The sequence below is a fragment of the Eupeodes corollae genome, chromosome 1 (genome assembly GCF_945859685.1).
Source record: "Eupeodes corollae chromosome 1, idEupCoro1.1, whole genome shotgun sequence".
Lineage (NCBI taxonomy): Eukaryota > Metazoa > Arthropoda > Insecta > Diptera > Syrphidae > Eupeodes > Eupeodes corollae.
Window position 1 is genome coordinate 179,684,284 of NC_079147.1, and position 22,710 is coordinate 179,706,993.

Genomic DNA, 22,710 nt, shown 5'->3' on the forward strand with positions numbered 1-22,710 from the left:
GTCATAGACAATTTTCACTTTAAGATAAATGATAGGAAATTCCAAAGTTAAAAATAATAAGTATTTAAATACAATAGAAGACATTAAAAAGTATGAAATTCGATTTATTAAAGTAATTCAATTCAAAAACGGGTAAAAGCTCAATTAAATCTAATTCAAAAATCCCTAATATAAAATTTGAATATGTTATTCGTAGAGCCAGTCTTCGTTATTAAGTTTCAAAAACTTGTGTTAGCGGCACCACTTCATCGCGCAAAAAACTGCTCTCCCATACATTAATAGGGTAGAACTTATGAGCTTTAGGTCGTCTTTTCTCCATTGTATGTAATCTTTAATCCATGATTTTTCCACCTTGAACATCTTTAGTTACGCTTGTCAACAAAACAAATTATAGTAGAATCCATTATTTAAAACGATGAAGCTTATGTGTAACCGGATTTCAATAAATTAGCGTAATTAAACCAGAATGTCTGAAAGCCCTTAGGATACCAAACATGTACATACGAATATATAGGGGCTTTTAGGGGATCACAATTCACGGAATTTTTTTTTCAAATTATGAATAGGGCAGCTACAGTTTTGAACATTAAACCATTGAACTAAATATTTCAAACACATCGAATCAGATACCATCCCATTGTAACGAGCGAGAAATAGTGAACCGGGTAAGGCACTTCAAATTCGTGGAGTGCAACAAAAGAAAGAATCTCTGTATTTGTAGTACGTCAAAAATTGGTCTCAAAGAGATGAAAACGCAACAGACTATTTTACCACACCGCTGCTATAAAACATCAAAATATTGCCGTGATATCTTGCACTAAAAAATAAGTTTCGTCCATCTTCCATTTTGGTGTATAAAATACCAGTAAAAATGTCACTGCGCTGCGCTACTGCATTACAAATACTACCTCCTATATAAAATAAAATGTCTGTAATTTTATTTTATGTTTATTAAAATTTTCGTCACGTTTTCGAGTGTTTGTTCCGCATTCTTAAGTAAAAACGCCTGATGTTGACAAACCCTAAAAACTTAACAAAACCCAATAAGAAAAACAACAACGGAGCATTTTCGATCTGGAAAAAAATCATGAAATGCATTTTAAGGTTCCTCTGAGGATTTTCTTCGAACGTAAAAGAAAAGATAACCTCAAATTTTGGTTGCACTTGTGTATTCTATATGTGGGTTTGTTTGCGTTTTTAACATTTTTTTTCTGTATTTTCAAAAGAAACGTGTGTGTATTTAGAGTTTTATTTTATTTGTTTTTATTTTTATTTTGTAGATCAAAGTGCGCTTAAGTGTTGAATTTTTGTTTTACTGATAGCTCGTTTATAAGTCGTAAAACACAGCACGTTGCAACTAAGTAAATAGGATTTCTTTTTATTTGTTAAATTGGACATGTGGTGCTGGTGGCTTGAATCAAAAGTTGGAAGCTAAACGAAGAGAAGAGTGGATGGATGTATCGTACTACGGGGCTTAACCAATTGGTATCCAAAATAAAAAAAGGTATTAAGGTATTAATACTTAATGACGTACTCTGAGGCACATTGCAGTTGCATATGTTTACTATTTGATATGTGAATAAGAAGGAAGGTGTTACATTTTTTTTTTTCAAAAATAAAATAACAATCAACAATATACCTGCGATGGTGTTGAAGGCGTAAACGTTTGTATTTAAAAATTATTTAACATGCAGTTTTCGTTAAATTAACTGAAATGATAGTGTTTTTTTTAAGGGGTATAGAACTTTGAAATGGAATAAAACAAAGAATATATTCTTAAATTGATATAAAATTTGCTTTATTCAAAGTAGTTACTTTCGCTAAAAATGCCACATAGGTCCGTCTCAATGCAATTTTTCCGTTTTTCTTAAAGATGTTTAAAAAACTGTTTTAAACCAGCTACAGAATTACTGATCGATCAACAATTCGAATTCAACACTCGAATTCTTTCTGGAACAGCTTACGTGAGCTAGGTGGCCGTGATAGAAGCATGGTGACTACGCTCGAAGTTGAGACACTAGCAGCTCATTTTAAAACTCTTTTGTCGGCTGATGAGAATCACCATACTTTCTATTATGCACGACCCAATGTCACTATCTGCGAACTGGATAATCGATCTGAGCTTGAAACTACTCTGAGTAAAATGAAAAATTATAAGGCTCCTGGCATAGATGGCAATCCGATTGAATACTACAATCGTACGGAACCGTTTAAAAATCATCTTCTGGACTATTTAAATAATCTTTATGAAAATTCTTTTGTTAAAACTTAAAACAATTTCAACAAAGCAGTTATATTTGCAAATTTTCAAAAAAGGAGGTACCAATCAGCCAGAAAACTATAGAGAAATCTTGATTCTCCTCAATTCTTTATGAAAGGTTGACAGAATGGATTGAGAACAACAACCGACTCACCATGTTTCAAGCAGGATTTCGATTGGGTTTCTCAACGCAAGACCATTTATTCGCTTTGACGAGTATTGCCAGGAGATCGATTGAGCAGAAAAACAAATTGTATGCCTGTTTTGTGGATTTTAAAGTAGCCTTTGTCAAGGTAAATAGAAATGCCTTGATGTACAAATTGTCATCCTTAGGAATTTCACGTAAATTCTTAATGTTTTATTTCAACTCTCTTGCTTCATCTACTGCATAAATTCTCTGAAAGTTTTGAAACAACATCAGGTGTCCCCCAATAATGACGTTTGTGATGTACTTCCAGGTGGAATACTCTTCGCCAGTAAAGAATCAAAGTTTTGCTCTATGCCGACGATTTGGATTTACTGGCTGACAATCAATTTACCCCTCAGCTGAAAATCAACAAACTTAATATATTTTGTGAATCCTGGAGTCTCTGCGTCAATACTAACAAGACAAAAATAAGGATTTTTGTTTGTGAGAAGACTCGCAGAAGAAAACTGATCCTTAAACAACGCTCCTATTGAGGTCTTTCATTATTTCTTACTATATACATATATATACAAAGTCTCGAAGTTAGTAAAAATATCTGGTCATTTGTAAAAAATGTGCGCAACACTACGTAATCGTCAGTTCCGGCACTTGTCTCCAATGACGCTCTATTTCTAAGCTCGATTAATAAAGCCGATTTGCTTGCAGCACAGTTTGCTGTTAATTCGATGCTGCCAATGAGTGACATGACTCCCTCCTGGACTTGAAAGTGTAAACAAATCAATGGGACGAATCTTCTTTCCCGCTCGAACAGTTGCTAGATTACTTAAAGATCTTGACATTCATAAATCCGCTGGCTCGAATAGTATCCCCGCTATTGTTCTGAAGAGGTGTTCTTCAACGCTGGCGAAACCACTGCGTAAGTTTTTCCATCTGTCCTATTCTACTGGTCTCTTACCAAATGAATGCAAAACTGCATTTGTCCAGCCTGTCCCTAAAAAAGGCGAATCCTCCTCCCCCTCTAACTATCGTCCCATTGCACTTACGTCCCTTCTTTCCAAGGTCGTGGAAACGCTGATCAATTTTCAGCTTAAGAAACATATTTAAGAACGGAAGCTTCTTAATGACCGGCAGTATGGCTTTCGCTGCAATAGGTCCACTAGTGATCTCATGGTTTATCTCACCGAACAGTTTAACAAATCTTTACATCGTTTTGGAGAAAGTAAGATTGTTTCTTTTGATATTTCAAAGGCATTTGATAGAGTTTGGCACCAAGCTCTCTCATCGAAAATGCGTGCTTTGGGTATTGATGAAGCTCTTCTTTGTTGGATTAGAAATTACCTTTTTAACCGTTCAATACAGCCCCAGGGCTCGGTTTTGTCTCCGACTCTCTTTCTTATATTGTTTCGCTGATGACAGTACCCCCTGCTTTTCATATTCGTTCTTAGGTTCTCATCTTTGTTCTTCGGATGTGGACTACCAACAGCAGCCTATGATAAGTTTATTAAATTCTAATCTTGACAGTATTGTCCAATGGAGACTCTAACATCGGTTAAAAATAATGCTTTGAAAAGCCAATGCTGCCTATTGTCGCAAAAGTATAACCCTCCCCTAATGCCAATATCCATGGAATTTATTTGCATCGAGGAGACTGAAAAGCTTTCAGTTCTAGGTATGTGGATCATGAACCAATTGTTGTGAATTAATCACATATTTGACATTGCCAAAAATGCTGCTAAGTGTTTAGGTTTTCTCCGACGATGCAAACATTTTTTTTACCCCTTCTGATGTGGCTTTAATTTACAAAGCTTTTATTTGTCCTAAACTCGAGCACACATAAGTCTCATAATTAGCCCCCAATAAAATTCTTGAGTCTTCTGGATAGAATTGAAAAATTAACTCTAAAAATGATAGGTGACCATTGCCTAACTGAAACTTTTGCTTCTCTTGAATACCGCCGCTAGGTCTCATGCCTGCCATTATTTTATAGTTATTTTTATAAACAAAACTCTAGCGAAATAGTCAGTTGCATTCCTCCCCATCAGTTTACCCTTGAGCCCAATTTCGGACAAATTGTTAAGTACAGAGATTCTTTCTTTAGCCACACTACGCGAATGTGGAATGGTTTACCAGGCTCAATATTTCCCACTCATTACAATGTGCAGACATTCAAAACCAATATGCATAGGTTTTTCCTTTCTAATCCTATCCTCCTTACTTAATAATGTTTTATCATTACAAGGGTATTCATAACCTCTTTAGTGCGCGTACAATATATAAAAAAAAATATTTTTTTTTTATATAGGTATATAATTAGTTGAACTTATGTTTATTATTTGAATTTTAACTTCTTTACATTTAAATTGTGTTTTTGTTATGAAATGTCCATCAGGCAGACGTCAGAATTGCCATGTCCATATTTTTAAAGAAAAAACTACAGGAAAACTTCCCCAGTTCAACAAGGACCTTTATGCTCATACAACCTGGTTACAACCTATGTTACAGGCCTTTGAATCTCCTTTCCCATTGCGATGTAAGGTATAAGAAGAAAAAGCAAATTTCGGGATTTAGTTTTCAATTTATTTGGCAAATCGTTGAAGACCTTCATTATTTGTTTTACTTTATAATTTTATCTTTTAAATCTTTTATTTTGTTAAATTTAATTTTAAAATCCAAATTAATGTTAAGGCTTCTAAAATGTATGAGACACATGTCGTATTTTGTAAGCGATTTTGAAATAAATAAATAGAAAAACATGTACAACATTTTTCTTCTTTCATTACAATTTCTTAAGCCAACCTATGTTTAACCTTGTACCCTACTTAACTCTTTAAGCTTCAGTAATAAAAGAGTACCTTTTGTAATTTTTGCACAGTTTTTTTCACTAAAATTTTGTCTTAAACTTTATTTACTCTATCAATTTTTTAACGCCCACTTAACTTAATTATATCCGAAAAAATAATAATTAATTGAGAAAAATTGCGCAAATTGTTAAAAAACAATAAAAACAACGAACTATATAATTCTAGAAGTAAATTAACCATTAGCGAAAAGTATGAATAACTTCAATTTTAATATTCAATGATTGTTCAATGTTCAACTCCCCACAATCGACTTTGGTTTGATTATAATAAATTTCCGATTTGTGTATGAATTTTTAAATTATTAAAATTCTTTTTCTACGCCATCCCCGCGCCGCTCGTGGCCTATAGGAAGGTGGCTCTACAAAACAACTTTAATTAATTCTTTGGAATTATGTTTCGAAGTAATAAAACACATTAATTTGTAACAATTTCTTGCAAAAGGTTCTCAATTTATTATAACGTCAATTTTAAAATTCAATAGAAACTAAATTAATATGTTGAAAAAAAAACATCCCCACAAAGGCCCCGGCGAGATTCGAACTCACGATCTCCTGTTTACTAGACAGGCGCTTTAACCAACTAAGCCACGGCGCCAAGTTGATTTTGGCCGAACAAAAATGATTCATGTGTTTGCACAGTTCTCATGATGATTGTGGGTATTTTTATATTTGTTTTGTAATTTTGAAGGAAAAGCATTGAAAACAATATTTTCATTTCTTGCTGTTTCAAAGGAATTTTTTCAATAACGAAACATACTATGTTTATTTTTAAAAATTCAAATACATTTCATTTCAATTTTTCGTATAGTTACATTGAAAAAATCGCTTTTATAAAAAAGAAAAATGGATGTATTCAACTGTTAATATTTATCGTTGTTAATGAATTTAATTTAAATAAAATAAAATAAATGAGAAATGTGATTTCTTTCGGACGTGTGTTTTCATTTTGTCGATAATTTTCTTGGATTTAATGTTTTGACAGCTGTCACTTTACTCATCGCATCAATCCAATCAAATTTGTGTAGGAAACTTTTGGTGAGCGCATTATCACGTGTCGTCGCGTCGTAGGCATTTGAGTTCGCATCGTACAATTTAACGCACCTCGGCTGCTTTTGTGGGCTGTAGTTTTTTTTTACTTGTACGAAACTTTAAATTGGCAACACTTTATTTACTGGTGGCCATTTTGTCAGCTGTCAATTGGTTTATTTTTAGTTTAATTTGACAATTTAACATGAAACAACACTCGTGTTTTGTTGGAAAATCTATCAATAGTATAGTAGGATTTTCACGAATAACAAAAACAATATCCGTAGTATGAATACCGTTAAAAGATAAAGTAGAATCTTACTACGGATGGTTTTTTAACATTTAGACGAGTCTTGAATGGATCTTATTTGATTTCGTTCTAAAATGTTGGTACGATTGATATTACATTTGTATCTCAATGGTTGTGTGTTCGTTTGGTAGTTGTGCATTTGAAATCACGTGATTTACATTGGCGAAAAAAATCAAAATCAGTCTGTTACTGTTGATATTATTTAGTTTTTTGTAATGAAAATGGACTAACTGGGATTATTTTGAAAGACAAAACAATAGAAAAAATAATTAAGTTTTGGTTTTTCTTCGCAAATTTTGACTCGACTTCAATCCCCGACCGGAATCGAGTCGAATCAAGCTCATTTCAACTAGAGTCAGGTATATAAAGAATTGAGGCGAGCTTCATGTTAATGTAGTACTCTACGAACAAACCCCCTTTTTGAAGTTTTTATTTAATGTCAAGTTGTTTGGTTAAAATTTTGTTTATACAATCTCGATTTTCAGATGTTTTCTTAACATTTCTTCATGAAAATTGTGCATTTTATTAGTTTTTTTTTGCTGAAGTTAATTTCAACTTTTTTATTTTCACAAAACTTTCTTCTATTTGTGTGTTTTTGTTTTTATTAGTATTCTGACAGATCTTCTTTCAGTTGTACCAATTCTTAAATACAAAAATCTGGCTACTAACGATGCGTTTTCTTTTGAATTTAATACTATACTATTTATAGAATGCCAAAAAAACACGGGTAACGATTTCAAATTAGGTATGCAAATTTGTTTTTTGAAAATCATGGTTGTGTTCGAAATTTAATGAATTACGCTTACTTTTAACAAAATTGTGGTATTCGAAGTTATGATAAGTCAATTCACGACAACGTATTATCAACAAAAACCTACTGTTTGGTGTGCTTTTTGCATCTTTTTATCAAAACTCTGCAGGCCAGAACGTTTCAGTTAATGGTGTATAGCCATGTTTACTAACAACCATAATATGTTCAAAATTTGTGGTTTCATCAAGAAATTCGTAGGGCAATCTAAAACACAGCTCGTCTTACAATTGATTTATTGTAGGAAACATTTGCTAACCGTATATTTTTACGTTACGAACCTGTAAATTGCCACCAAGATAGTACATTTATTGCCCAGCCGTGCTTAACTATTTTCTTTGGAGATATGTGTCAAAGTAAAACAAATATCAACCCTTCATCGCATCGGCCTGAACTGCTCAACATTTCACGCAGTAGTCAAAATGAGGCTTATACAAGTTTCAATTGACTAAGAAATTGAAGACGCAAAACCATCCGTTTCCTTTGTTTCGGTAAGGGCCTGAGGACATCTTGAATTGGACAATGATTTTCAGACAAAGCGATTACTTTAACATACAAAATTGTAGCAGTTGGGGCTCGTTATTGTTAAGAATATGAATTGTCAATTCGTCCATAGATAGTCACTGTTTGATGTAAATAATGGAGTGGTGGCATCATGCCAGACTGACGTAGTAATTAATCTACCATAAACCACGGTCTAGGTCTTGAAAAATCGTCAGTCGATGTAGCAACTTGAAGGAGTGATGTTATTAGGAATATTTGGTCTTACTAATAACGTCATTTAATGTTGTAAAAGGTGGTTTTTAAGTATTATCTTTTTGGCAACACTTGGTTTGATTAGCTGACGCACGTTTCGTGTTTTGTCTTACTGTCAAACATCTCCAGTTTGGTCTAGCGCGTTCATCGCGCGCTTCTTCCATTTTATTGTGTTCAGCCATAAAGCTAATTTTTGGCTCAATGGATACGTAAATAAGCATAATCATCGATTTGGGAGTGAATATCAGCCAGAAAGATTGCAAGAGCTACTAATGCATCCAGAAAAACTCACAGTTTGGTGCGGTTTATGACCTGGTGGCATGCAAATCGTAACGTATCTGTGCATGAAGCGCTAGCGTGAGATGATATCCAACTTTTTTTTTGCCCAAAATGCAGGAGCTTGACTTGCATGACATGTGGTTTTAACAAGACGGTGCCACAATGGACAAGGCAAGTTCGGTAAACATTTTATTTCACTTTCGGGACCGATCAATTGACCGCCTGGATCGTGTGATTTAACGCCTTTAGACTATTTTTTGTGGGGCTGTGTTAAAGCTCATGTCTATACAGACAAGCCCGTTTCAATTAACGCATTGGAAGACAAAATTTAAGCATTTATTCGTGAGATACCGGCCGAAATGTTGGAAGAAAGAGTATGCCAAAATTAGAGTAAGCGCGTGGACCATTTCCTTTAAACTTTCTTATAGCTTTGAAAAAACTAACCTGCTTTGATGACACACTTTTTTTTAATCTAGAATCAAAATTAAGAATCAAAGAATAAATGTGCTTTCTTGGCAAAAATCGATAAACTTGTAAAATGTTTGTTCCTAAAAACATACATTATTTAAACCAGAAATTCTCAGTAAGTCAGTTTTACTTGCAATGGTCAACGTGAACCTCAAAGCCTTGATTCTTATCAGGAAATCCTTGATACCAATCAGGAAATTTCGGTCCAATGACAGAAATTTTCAATGAAAACTTGAACCAAAATTCCAAATGAATAAAGAAAAAAAACACCTATAATGATGTTTTCTAAAACACTATTTATCAAATTTTAAAACGATGATTATATTAAGGACTTCATTTAATTATCAAAAGAAAGAGAAAAAAAACTCACGCCATAGTTTTCCTCAAAGCAATACATTTCATCAGGAAAAAGAACAATTTTGCACTAAAGCCTCTTCTTTTTTTGTTTCACTTAAGAATTAATTAATATACTTGTAATTCATAATGTTTCATATATTTTTAAATATCTTCATTTTTGTTTATTTTAACTTTGATTTGTATTAAAAAAAAAATACACCACTTTTCACGAAAAGCACCAAATTAAACAAATTTCTCATTTTCCTATCCACTTTTCTAAAGGAAATAGTGTCAACAAGTGAAAATATAAGACAAATTATTTTTGTTGACAAAATCCTTCCGACATTTTCAGAGAGAGAAGGCTTAAGATAAAGTGTAAGGACGAAAGCTAATATAATATCAAATAAAAAAGGATTGAAGACAAACTGACAGTGTGGTTGGTGTACAGTGGGTAATTAAAACTTCCATACACTAAATTCATAGAATATAACCAATCTATCTCAATTTCCTTGTAAATTGATTGCAAAAGGAAGGAAACAAAGGCAAGAGAAACTGTGTAATATATTTTGGAGGTGACCATATATATTTTTTCGAAGAAAATAATTTTATAGATAAATATATATAAGTTCAGGAAAGGTTCATAGCCTTATCGAAGTGGCTTGAAAAAACCCAGGATCTGTCAAGGTTAGAGAAGATCTCATCGCTACTTTTGATTTCAAAAAAGTATTTAGACAAGGCAAACACTGTCTTGCAACATCTACAACATCCTTCTGGAAATAAGTGTGCAAAACTAAATCATCAACACGAGAGGCACAATCTTCCAAAGGTCTGTCCAATTATTTGGATCAGACGATTATGTTGACATACTTAAAGGATCAAGGCTCGTTTTCGAGTGCATATTGAGGGCAAGGCCAAGTATAGGTTGTTATCAAAAAAGGACATTGAACTACGACGTCTTAAACACGGTTAAAATCATACAGAAAATGCAAATTGCTGCTTCTTTGGGCTTAGTAGGCAAATGAAAGTCCTCTTTCGAGCGAGGTATATTAGACATTCATCATCCCGGTATTCATTTATGGCACTGAGGCTTAGACTTGGTCAAGGCAAGATGAGACCGTCTTAGGATGTTTCGAGCAAAAAATTTCTTGGGAGATTTTTGGTCCCGCATCCGCCTGGATGGAGAGTGCGGGAGAAGTTGCGACGACGAACTAAATGGTCTGTAGGTACAGTTTACAGCGACAGTGATCTATATCTATATAAAAGAATAAAAGTCTAACGACTTAGATGGCTGCGTTATGTAGAGCGATTTAACATCGAGGCCTACGAATTCAGTCCCTAGGACCTCAACTAACATGACATGCGAAACTGGAAATAGCTATCTAAGGACCCAAGGTAGTAAGTAGGTATTAAATCTAGTAGGTTACTTTTAAGAAATTTAACTAAAATATAGCTCGTTTTATTGAATCATGTTTTGTTTTGAATTAAACAATAAAAATGAGATTTAGGATGGTCACCATGAATTGCTTCTTATATCCCAACCATATTTATCTTGTCGTAATTAATTTACGACAAAGTATAAATAACAAGATTCCTACTTTGCGAGGATACTAAAATATCTTATTGAAACCGTATGAAGGGTAAAACATAGTTACGTGTAGCATTTCATATTCCTTCTTATACAACAAAGTCCAAGCTAACTCAAGGAATCGCGTTTTATTCAAGACCAAGATCGCATAAATTATACAAAAAGTCTCCAGAGCTCCTTTATAACAAAAGAAAATATGAGTTTTGTCGTGGGTGTCAGAAATACGAACATCCTGAGATTCTCGCCCTTCTTCTAATTTCCAATCCAACAACATGCTGCAGCAGTGCAGTGGGTCAGTCGATTCGATAGAGTAAATTGAGTCAAGTAAATTGAATGAATTGTGGAACGAATTTCCCAAGGGAACAATCCAGAAAAAAAAGATGAATAAAGTAAAAATGTAAAGAACAGGACGTAGGGAGGTCTGAGGAAGGGTGTTTCGAATGGTAGTTGTCTAGGATGAGACAAATTGACCATGGTCGTCGTGCGGCGCGGCGCGGGGCGGTTCGGCGCGGAATGGCGGTCAGTCGAAGAGAAGCAAATTTAATCCGATAATTAAATTTGCTGATCACATTACTATATACCACTACTAACCCCCTTCAGCTATTGAAATTGATACAAAATACACAAAAGAGTATTACAAGGGATTATTCGATGTGTAAATATGTACCTAGGTCTCTACATATCTCTCTATCACACTACACAAACATGACACACAGAGGGTATAAAAATAAAAAAAGACAAAAAGTTCTATCGACACATTTTGGTCTTCGTTCACGTCAGAGTCATCCTTCCATCCATAACACAAACATTGGTTTGGTGACATATTTAACTCCTCCCTCCCACTAAACCGTCAGCCCCCTTTCCGCAACCCACCAACTTTATCCTTTCTGAAGTGTGTCCTCCTATGATGTCCTTTATTTTATGTCCAGCCCATCAATGTGTCCACTCCACACATATTTCCATCGCTTTATATGGTTAAAATTCAATTTCAATTAATTTCTCTTCATTAAACAAACCTTGTGTGATGTGCCAACAATAAATGAAGACAAATAGAGGATATTGATATAGTTAGGTTTATCTATTCCACTTTATTTGATTTGTTGAAAAATCTGGATTAAAATGTGTTTACAAGGGGAAAAAAAAGAGAAAAAAAGGGAAGGACGGGCATTTTTTATAAATATTTTTAAAACTTACCGTTTTAACAACTTGATTTAAAATTGCTGCCTTATCGGGTTTTGTTGAGGTCATGTCACTACGTTTATTAAGCTGTAAGAACTCCCCCAATTGTTCAATGTAATTATTTTCCATTTCCCGTCGGCGTTTTTCATTGTTGCATTTGTTTATTTGCGATTGGGGCTGAAATTAATAAAAATAAAACAAATATTAAAATTAAAAACTTTTAGTTTAAAAAAGAATTCAATAAAAAAAACGGGCAAGTAAATATGTGTAAACAAATTCAGAATATTTTGAAGGTATATTCTAAATTATCGAAAAGTATTTTTTTTAAATTTGTATTTAAAACTTTTTGCAATTTAAAAGTTTAAGGAACTGACATCTAAGTTAAAAGTCAAAATTTGAGTTCGATTTATGGAAGCAGATTTTTGAGTGGCTGTTTTTTTTTTTTAGTTTAAAATAATTATCAAATTTTGACTACGCTAGGTAATATTTTAAACAAAATGTCAAGTTTTAGGATCGTACAAAAAATTTTCACACAGTGATTTTTTTAGTGTTATTATTTAAAAAAAATATGGCAGATAAGAAAAGCTTTTTAAATTATTTTTAAAAGAAAAATAATTGCGGCGAAACCCTGCATTTAATAACATCTGTATATTTTGAAAGTATATTTCAAGTCTTTAATATTTTAGCAATAACAAAATTGGTAAAAATTATTAATGAAATAATTTGTTTGGTAATGAACAGTATTTTGTTTTTCAAAGTTGTGTCGGTTTCCGAATGAAAAAATCTGAATACAAAGATGGCGATGGTTGTTCTGGCAAAGATTTGAACATTTTGTAATACAAAATTCTGTAAATTAGTTATTTATTTATTAAAAATTAACTTATTTCAATATGCAAATGGACACAATTTTTGACCAAATTGTTGATCTCCAAAGATATACATTTTTTTTGTAAGAAACTACAGATATGATCTAAGTGCTTAAATTAATTTAAAAAAAGTAAACTATTTGGACAACGTTATACCTGATCGGAAGACACAGAGTTCAGATCTCTGAATGGAAATAGTCCAGTCAAAATTGTTACAGGCACTGAGAAAATCGCTATTTACAAGTAACGAAAAGACCCCAAAAATTTAAATTTCGAATAAAAAGTGTTAAGGTTTTTCGTCAAAATGATTGGGTTTTTAAGTTTTTTTCTTTTAAAAGGTAAATACTAAGAAAAAGTTTTTGAGTTAGAAATTTTAGATCATAAAATGTACTACGAAATAATTTAAGTTACTTTTCTTTTTACGAGAAAGCATTTAGAAGTTACAGCGGTTTTAAAAAAAATGTCAAATGTCGAAAATATCGATTTTTGCACATACTGTGCATAAATGGTACTTTTATTTAAAAAAAATTCAGGTAAAAAATGTGGTTTCTCTAACAGAACACATACATTTTTTGTTTTTGGATTATTTTTTTATTTTGAAGTTTTATGTTTTCTTCAGAAAATGGGAAAAGTTGAAAAGTCCATGTTTTTCATCTAAACTCTTAAATGAAAATATTGTTGACAAATATTTTAGAGATTTTTTGTTAACTATGTAAGTGGGTAACTTTTTCCCAAACGAGTAACACATTTCAAAATAATGTGATACAAAATTGTCATAATTTCGAAAACTGTTTTTTTTTTCACATAAAACTTCAAAATTGTTTTCTTTATTGAAATTTTGCCTGAGTGGTTGTTTTAGATCACATTTATTTCTACAAATCTATATTCTTTGTTTTTATAAGGATTCAATATTGAAAATTTTCCTGAACAAAATTTATACTTTAATTGGCTTCTTGGCAAGATTGTGTTGTTTCGCAATACAAAAACGTAATTTGTACTAAAATCAATTCTAAGTAAAAATAAAAAAGTACGTATACGCCATTGTATACCATATTTGCTATATTGTGAAGCACAGCCACAGCAACAACAACAATTTTTGCCGTTTCCAGATCCACTCGTAGCCGATCTAGCAAAGTCCTGAATTTGGACTTAAGCTGCCCATTTAGGCATTCTATACGGCTTCTTATTCTATGAGAATTGTTATATTTTTCTTCTTTTCTGGAGCTCGGGTTTCTTAAAGGGGTTAGCAAAATGTTGGAACATGGATATCCAGCATCGCCTAACAAGATACCCTGATGGATGCTAATACTTTCTTCAAGCTTACTTTTAAGGCGACAATTGTTTCAAATGTTGGAGTCATGAAGAGACCCACGAGATCTTGCAACGATATCTATAATTCTGCATTTATGATCCGTTACAATTTGGACATTTAATGAATAATAACCTTTAAGAAATTAATAGTGTTTTGTACATGGACCAAATGATTGTTTGACTATCGATTTTTTTTAGTTAGGAATGTAATATCTACCTTTTCTATTTATGTAGTGGCCAGCCATAATAGGTCCCACAATCCTAGCTGGTCGCTTGATTTGCACATGAGTGCAATCGATTGCACCTATGACTTTTGGGAACCTGGCGATATTGTAAAATCCGGATTTCATGTCATTCAACTCCGCAGGGGAAGATGGGAACTGTATAAAGTGTGGAAGTAGTGAAGCAATTCTTTTTGCGATGTTTTTAATTATTTTTCCCACTGTGGACTGCACCATTCCATGTAATGCTCCTAAAGTATTCGAAAAGTTGTGCATGTTTACACGTTTGTTGACTAGTAATAGAAAAGTTTATTTACCAACATCAGATTGATGGACATTTCTTCCAAAAAAGTGTAACGTAACTAGAACTTGCAAATCTGGAGAAATAGGTAGCCCACGGTTTGTAATAGGGTCTTGGATGTCAAGATTTTCAACCAAGAACCGAACAGTTGTTTTATCAAATCTATACCTGGAGTAAAATTCACCATCGTCCAGCTCTTCAAGAGGATTTGCTCGAGTTTTAAAACTTTTAACTTTCCTACACAACACTGAATCCTTAAACATTTCAAAATCTTCTTCTTCCGAAAACATTTTAAATTAATTTACTTTTTATGATATGTATAAATAAATTTTATTTCACAATTTATCAATTTTAAAACACTGTCACATTTGAGAAAAATGACAAGAAAAATCTGTATGACATAGATTTAATACGATACTAAAAAGATAAAGTAGCCATTTGGTGATTTTAACTTTAGTAAAATGTTAAGAAGATAGTACGATACTAAACTCGTTTAAAATTATCAAAATCCTTTTTTTAAACTAGTATCATACTAAAAATGATTTAACATCGTACTAAATCATCTAAAATTTTGCGCCAATATCTTCAAGGAAAAAGCTGAAGCATTTAGACCGTCAAAAGTAACAACCTAACAACGGACATTTTTGACAAAAAACCTTGAATACTTTTTATGCTCACGAGATTTTTTTTAAATTTTTCGTCACTTTTAACTTTAGATGCCTTCAGCTTCTAAACAAATTTGTATCCATACACGAAATATTCCTAGCTTTAGTGAATTGTATGCCTATTTTGAACAATTTATGTAACAATTTTATGAACAGAAAATCTATCCGACAAGTTTGTATCTTTATAAATTGAAGAGCTATTACTTTAATCCATTTTGTAAGCAAAAAAGGTACACTTAATTAACTCAGCCTTTGTAAAGTAAATACTCTAAATAAAAATGGAATCCTTAATTTCTGTTCCATACGAGGTGTGATCAGAAAGTAAGGTGACTTTTTGAATTTCGCGCACTTTGTATCTTGTTTTTATGTAAGAGGCATAAAGGTTAGACTTGTGTTTGTATTAATTTTTGTGTAAAAAACGGTATTAAGTGCTCAAAAACTATTGAAATGTTGGAAGTGGCGTACGGCGAGTCAACTCTGATCAAAGAAAAATGTTTATAGGTGGTATTAGTTATTCCAAGAGGGTGGAGAAAATGATAACGATGAACCTCGCTCCAGACGTCTCAGTGAAAAGTGAAAGAAATTGTATTACAAGATCGTCGAATCACGATTAGAGAAATAGCAGATGATCTGAACATATTGTTTGGCTCATTCCAATACATTTTTTTTGGTATGATAAATGTCTCAGCGAATTGGCCAAATCATGTTGAACGACGTCAATGATGGTCTTGATTTGCTTAAAAGGGTTATAACTGGTGACGAATCATGGGTATATGGTTTTCACGTCGAAACCAAAGCATAATCATCACAATGGAAGAGTCCAGGAGAGCCAAGACCGAAAAAGGCACATCAAGCCAAGTTCGTTCAAATGTAAAGGTTTTGCCCACAGTTTTCTTTGATTATCATGGCGTTGTGCATTTAGAATTCCTACCACAAGGGCGTAGATATAGTAAACAAGGAGTATTACATTGAAGTTATGTAGCGTTTGCGTAAATCAATAAGAAAAAACGGCAGGAAATGTGTAAATAAGCGCACAAGTCGTTATTAGTGATTAGTTTTTTGGCCAAAAACAGTAATTCCGTCATGTCTCAGCCTTTATGCCTTATTTTGTGAATACACTCAAAGTTTGCATAAAATTAAGAAGTTTTAAAATTTTTGTTTTGCCTTTTTTTGCACATCTCTCAATGTATAAAATATGTTAGTATATTTTATGTTAAAGACTTGAATATTTTATCTTTATAGCCTTTAAAAATTATGTTGCAACAAATAAGGCTAAATATATTTTCGACCACCCACTTATATTTAAACTCTTCCTTGTCAGCTTGGCACACGAAGCTAGTGACGGCGTAGTGGTGGCCGTTGATGACACGGACGGTTATAAATAAATAAAATATTTTATGTTGTGCATTTAATTTTACTGACTTAATGTTTTGTTTGCATTAACTTCTACATTCAAAAGAGAAACAATCAACGAAAAAAGTTTCAACACTCTGCGTCATGTGATTGAAGTTAGTTGGGATTTTGTATCATGCAAATAGACGGAACAATGTTTAATGACAAAAATATTTGTTGACTTAATAAGTATTTTAAAATCTGGTTTTATTTTGTTCATAGTTATCTATAAAAAATAAAATATGTAAAGATCGGCAGTAAAATAATCATTTAGACTAACAAATCATCATAAATGAAATTCTCATCTAAAAACTTCACTTCACTTAATTCACTTCATTTCATTCCTTTTAATTTCATGCGAAATTGCATCTAAAAACTTTACTTTATTTCATTCCTTCTTATTTCACACAAGCTTAAGATTTACAATGACAACTCCAGTGAAAAAATGTTTTTTACTTTTCACGAAATAAGTAAAAGTTTAAAATAAATTGTATCACTTTTACTTATTTTTTAAAGCTTTGTGTTAAAATATGTCCTTAAGTAAAATACTTCATTTAAATTTACTTTAAAAATAGTAAATAATCATCAAATCACAAATAAGAGAGTACTTTTAAGTTGCCGTGGGTAGATTTTGGCGTTCCGTGGCGGCCATTTTATTTTGGTGGCATCTGTCAAATCTTTGTTTATTATTAGTTGTTTAAGCCAAATCATCATGGCAAGTTACACGATTGAACAGCACTTTCAAATGATAAAGCTTTATTATCAAAATTAGTGTTTCTTCACAGTCGACTCTTGAAGGTTTGGTGGTCAAATTTGAGACGACGGGTTCCGTAAAAAATCAGAGTTTGTTCAAAGAACGCGAGATCATCCGAGAAAATCTACCCGCAGTCCATGAAAGTGTACAGCAAAACCAAGGATAGTCTATTCCTAGCAGTGCACTAGAACACCGCCTTTCACAGACTTCAACTTGTCGAATTTTGCTTCGGGACTTGGGCCTGCACCCATACAAGTTCATGACCATAGACAACGCCATTTGTTCGCTGACAGGGTTTCCAATCGTTTGGAAGAGGATCCCAATTTTAGCTGAAAAAACATTTTTAGAGACGAGGCGCATTTTTGAATAAATGGCTGTGTTAACAAGCAAAATTGTTGTATATGAGACGGCACCAACCAACCCAACAAAAAGCTTCCGTTTGGTTTGGATTTTGGGCCAGCGGCGTATTTAGTACGTACTATTTTGAAAACGGCGTTAGTGAGATGGTTACCGTCAACAGCGAGCGCTACATAACGACGATAACTAATTTCTTATGGCCCAAAATTAACCATATGGACCTAGACGACATATAGTTCCAGCAGGTGCTACGTGCTATACAGCAAACGAGACTACATCTACTCACAACATCTACTCGCCCATACTATAGTTTCACACAAGTTTTTTGTTCTAAAAATTGGATTCGAAATTTCACTTGTATTTTTCATTTTTCGGATTATTGTGTATTTTCTTTAACTCAGAAGGAAAAATAAATATTTTCAAGAAGAAAACAGAACTTTCCTTACAGACTTGGCGTAAAAAATGTAAGGATTTCATTTAACAGATTTAATATTTTTTAAATCCCAAGTGTAACGAATTCAGAAGAAATTTGCATGGAATTTGTACAGAAACGATAAAAAACTTCTATCCTTAAATATCTCTTATTTAGCGTATAAAATTTCCTGGAAAATATTGGTCCTTATTTCGAGAAGCGAATCGAACGTTCGACTTAAAACGAACGTTGAAAAATCCAATATATAGCAAAATTAAGATGGGTGAATCTCGACGTTCAAATGGGTTAACATCTCTATTTTTAAACAAGTTGACTTTTGAAGTGAATATTGAAATGGTATTCACGAAGTGAGTGATTTCAAAACGTTCGCTTTCAGTCGAACGTTCTATTCGCTTCTCATAATAAGGGATTTATATTGTCCTTGGATATATGAAAACATTTCATTTAAAAATGCAACTTTTGTTCATTCATGGTATTTTTTATCAAGCGAATCTCAACACCAAACTAATATCCACTGACAATAAATATAATTTTCAAATTAAAATCGAGAAAAAAACATTTTTGAAATGTTAACAAAGTACCTTATTCAAATGACATTGAGTGTAAAAATAATTTAAATTGAAATAAACTGACAGTGTTTGTATATTTCAATGTATCTCTATCCCCACCCTCCACTTCTTCTTTATAATTTCAAATTAAATCTATAGATATGATTTTAGAAAAAAGGGTTTCCTCACAATTTGGTCATTAAAAACACACTAAAATCCAAACTCTTACAAAATACAAACAAAAAAACTTTTAACTGTCTTCCACGCGGTGAATTTTTATTACGCTAGTGGAGCCCGCTTTAGTCATGAAATTCTTCAATCAAGATTAGAGCCCTCACTAAGCGAAGAAGTTTTGAAATATCAAAGTAAGTAATTGTTTTATTATTTGAAAGAAAAACATATAAAAAAAAACGAATAAAAATGTTCAACCTTTTTTTGAAAAAAATAAAACATTTTGTTTGTTTAAATTGTTTTTAATGGCAAAGACACGCTTTTTTACGACTCGAAGGGTTTGCTGTGCCAAATTGAAACCATTAATTTGTCTATAATACCAATTTTAATGTTCTAAGTGGTGGATGTTTGTGGGTTTTTTCTTTTTTATGTCTTTATTTAGAAGTTTTTTAAAACTCACCTTCGAATCGGTCTTTCTTCGAATTTTGCGATTTGATGTCGCTGTATTAGCTGAGATCGGTGATGCAACAGCATTCATAATTTTCGTTTGTGGTGAATGTTGATGATAATTAGCAGCAGCCAGTGCGGCTGTGGCAGCTTTTTGTTGCAATAATAATGGATTATTGTTTAGATTTAAATTTTTATTATTATTGTTATTTGAATTATTGTTATTGTTGTTATTATTTAATATTAAATTGTTACTTGTTGTTGTATTATTATTATTATTAATATTATTTGTTGTTGGTAATGTTACGTTTGGTGTATGATAATTTGGACCGCCTAGTGATGAGACAGCAGCAGTTACACCTGTTGATACAGCAATGGCTGCTGTTGCAGCTGCCGGCGATGATAATGGCAGTGAGCAAACACCTGTTGTTTGTGTTGTATGTGATGGTACCCAAGGATCTTGTAGGTCACATGGGCCAAGCCTAGAATTAAAAAAGAATATATTATAAGTACAAGAAGTTAATATATGAGATATAATATTCTAAAAAGAGGTTTGAGATCAGATCAAAGAACGACCTTCATTTAAAAATCAAAATTATAAAAAATGTAGAACTTTCATGTAGACCGTCAGAATCAAGGACTCACCTAGTCTACGTGGAAATAATGGTATCAAAATAAGGGTTTTCAAAACCATTTCCAATAAAACAATAATAAGACAAAGAAGAGCTTATTAAGGGCATATTTGAACAGTTTATCTGAAATAGAACAGTTTTAAGCAAAACTACCAAATATAGGGTAATTTATTTCGTACTTTAAAGTTGGCAGAACTGGCATTTGAAACCTGCCAAACTGAGCAGTCATTTGAAATGTCATAATGTGAGTTGAATATTAAATATTAGCGATAATGTATTACCTAATAATCTAAGCTAAATGTATCGATTTCTTGATAAAGTTCTACAGCGGCGTACTTTTACTAAAATCATGACGTGAATATGCGGTTCCAACAAGACGGGTCAACAAGCCACCCAGTAGTGTAATTTTACTTCTTGGTGACGACAATTGGGCACAATGATTATGCGATGATTATGGTTTCTTTCTCTAGGGCTACGGATATGATCTTTTTTACACTATGATTTCTATCCACACTACTACTAGGGATTTATTTAAAAAAAAAAAAACACTCCTAATTTTTTCATTAAATTTTAATAAATATATCAGCAAAATTAAAATCAAAATGTTAAAGAAATTTCATTATAGTTTAGAGCTTAGCAAGTAGAAAATAATAATAATTTCATACATGTCGTGTGAACTTGTGGAAGTTTGTTTGTACATATATTTAAAATTTAATTAAATTTTAATTCTTTGATTAAAGTGATTTTTATTTCAATTTATCATCAAAAGAAAACAAAATGTGAAAATACTTTGTTTAAGGTATATACAGAAGAGACTTACCTGATGGTTTGGCTTTTGTATGCAAATTAAATATAATTAAAATTTGTATTTTACCATCATAACCATCACTTCTATATTTTATCTTTATGTATTTCATTTTGTACACATAGATATAAGTAAATATATAAAACAAATCGTGTTTAACAACCATACATTATCCAAAAAATAGTATGGACGGTAAAGTTACAATTTAATTATAAATTTGTTTGAAAAAAAAAAATGGATAATGTAGATAAAATTGCTAATGAATAGAATTTATTCAAAAAAGGAAAATATTGCAATAACATTAAAAGAGTATTCCACATTCGCGAAGAATGGCAAAAGAACGAATCTCTGTACTCGACAGTACGATCGAAGTTGAGATAGAGCTGATGAACAATACGTTTGAATATGTTTAAGAAAATGGTTAATATAGCCAGGGTCAAGCTTTACTTTACAATTTTAGAATAAAACAACATACTGCATATAAATTATAACGGGTTATCGTTTTTGCGGTTCATAAGTATAATCCTGGAATTCGACATCGGTCAAACTAAGTTGGTAAACCATTTTTTTGTTATTAAAAAGTCTGACATTTACGGCAATGAATCACTTAAATATTCCACAACACATACAAATTGTTAAAACCTACTACAAAAATGGCGATTCTGCCACGGCCTCATATCGTGTTTTAAGAGGAGATTATGGTTTACGTAATTGTCCAACTAAGCAAGAAATTGGCAAATTTTTGAAGACATTTAAAGAAACTGAATGGTTGGTTATAGATATTGCCTGTGCATCATCGTTTCGTTCGTACCTCGTCGTTCTCAGGAATCAGGACGGTCTTACTGCACGTTATGTCGTATTTTGCATTTGGATCTGACCCTACATCCATACATAGTTTAGCTCATAGAACAACTGAAACTAGCTAACCATTCACAACGTCAAGTCGTAGATACGTCGAAAGGGTTCTTGAACAAAATACGGTAGATTCCGATTTTTCTCGGTGCGTATGTTAAAAATAAAATTGTCGCTCTGAGAATTTATTTATTTATTGGTTTAATCAAGCTACAGGCTCAACAGATGCAAAAAAAGAATAGATACATAAGTAAGGTATATACAAAAAATAAATAATTTACATTTCATGATTAAATTCTTAAAAATAGATAATTGACCTTAAAACTGGTTAATTCATTCCAAAATTTGTGCTATGCTTAGGTTGAAAAAGAAGGTATCTTTCTATCAATGGTCTAATCGGACATAAATATAAATTAACGATAGAAGGTCATTACACTTTATATGGTAACATAAAATATCTTGCACAAATATTATATCATGAATAGTTCTTCGAGGTTTGAGAGATTTCAGACCCAGAAGATTACGTCGAGCTTGAGAATCTGGACAAAAATTCCAGCGCATTTTACAAAACATATAATTTGTGAAACGATTCTGAACTATCTCAATTCTATCCGAAAATGTTTATTGTAAAGGATTTCATATGACATCATCATACTCAAGTAATGATCTAACTAATGAGTTATATAGAGATGTAAGTGCATAGGGATCCGAAAAGTCAATTGAGTTTCTTTTAATGAAACCAATCATAGAGTTGGCTTTAGCGACAATAGCATTCATGTGCGGAACAAATATAAACTTGGAATCAAAGGAGACACCCAAATCCTTTACTGTAGCAGTTCTCTGAAGAAGGATACGATCAAGAGAATACGCAAAATCATAAGTTGAAAGTTTCTTAAAGATAGAGATAGCGAAGCATTTCTTGACATTAAGTTTAAGACAG

The 22,710-nt window shown here is 32.4% G+C and overlaps 2 protein-coding genes and 1 non-coding gene across 12 annotated transcripts in view; all 3 read right to left on the reverse strand.

Annotated features, from left to right (window-relative positions):
- Positions 1 to 22,710, reverse strand: part of LOC129945021 (uncharacterized protein DDB_G0283357) — a 353,725-nt gene that overhangs the window by 36,248 nt on the left and 294,767 nt on the right. For all 10 annotated transcript variants that reach the window (XM_056056442.1, XM_056060109.1, XM_056059447.1 and 7 more), the window contains 2 exons: positions 19,495 to 19,963; positions 12,031 to 12,192 (listed from right to left, as the gene is read on the reverse strand). In XM_056056442.1, coding sequence (XP_055912417.1) covers positions 12,031 to 12,192; positions 19,495 to 19,963 — 631 coding nt within the window. The remainder of the gene's footprint in view (positions 1 to 12,030; positions 12,193 to 19,494; positions 19,964 to 22,710) is intronic.
- Trnat-agu (transfer RNA threonine (anticodon AGU)) lies at positions 5,790 to 5,863 on the reverse strand. The gene has a single exon. It is a non-coding gene; the product is annotated as a tRNA-Thr (tRNA).
- On the reverse strand, positions 14,079 to 15,245 carry LOC129951222 (putative nuclease HARBI1). Its single transcript, XM_056063648.1, has 3 exons — positions 14,731 to 15,245; positions 14,410 to 14,664; positions 14,079 to 14,325 (listed from the first exon to the last, which is right to left on the reverse strand). Exons 1-3 carry the CDS (start codon positions 15,002 to 15,004, stop codon positions 14,225 to 14,227), a joined length of 630 nt encoding a protein of 209 aa, XP_055919623.1. The 5' UTR covers positions 15,005 to 15,245; the 3' UTR covers positions 14,079 to 14,224.

Excerpts from the sequence above, each read along its gene's own strand:
- LOC129951222 (XM_056063648.1), bottom strand. The coding sequence starts at position 15,004 with ATGTTTTCGGAAGAAGAAGATTTTGAAATGTTTAAGGATTCAGTGTTG. Across the intron at positions 14,665-14,730 it reads TGTCCATCAATCTGATGTTG|GAGCATTACATGGAATGGTG; the intron begins GTAAATAAACTT and ends CGAATACTTTAG. Across the intron at positions 14,326-14,409 it reads CCACTACATAAATAGAAAAG|GTTATTATTCATTAAATGTC; the intron begins GTAGATATTACA and ends AATTTCTTAAAG.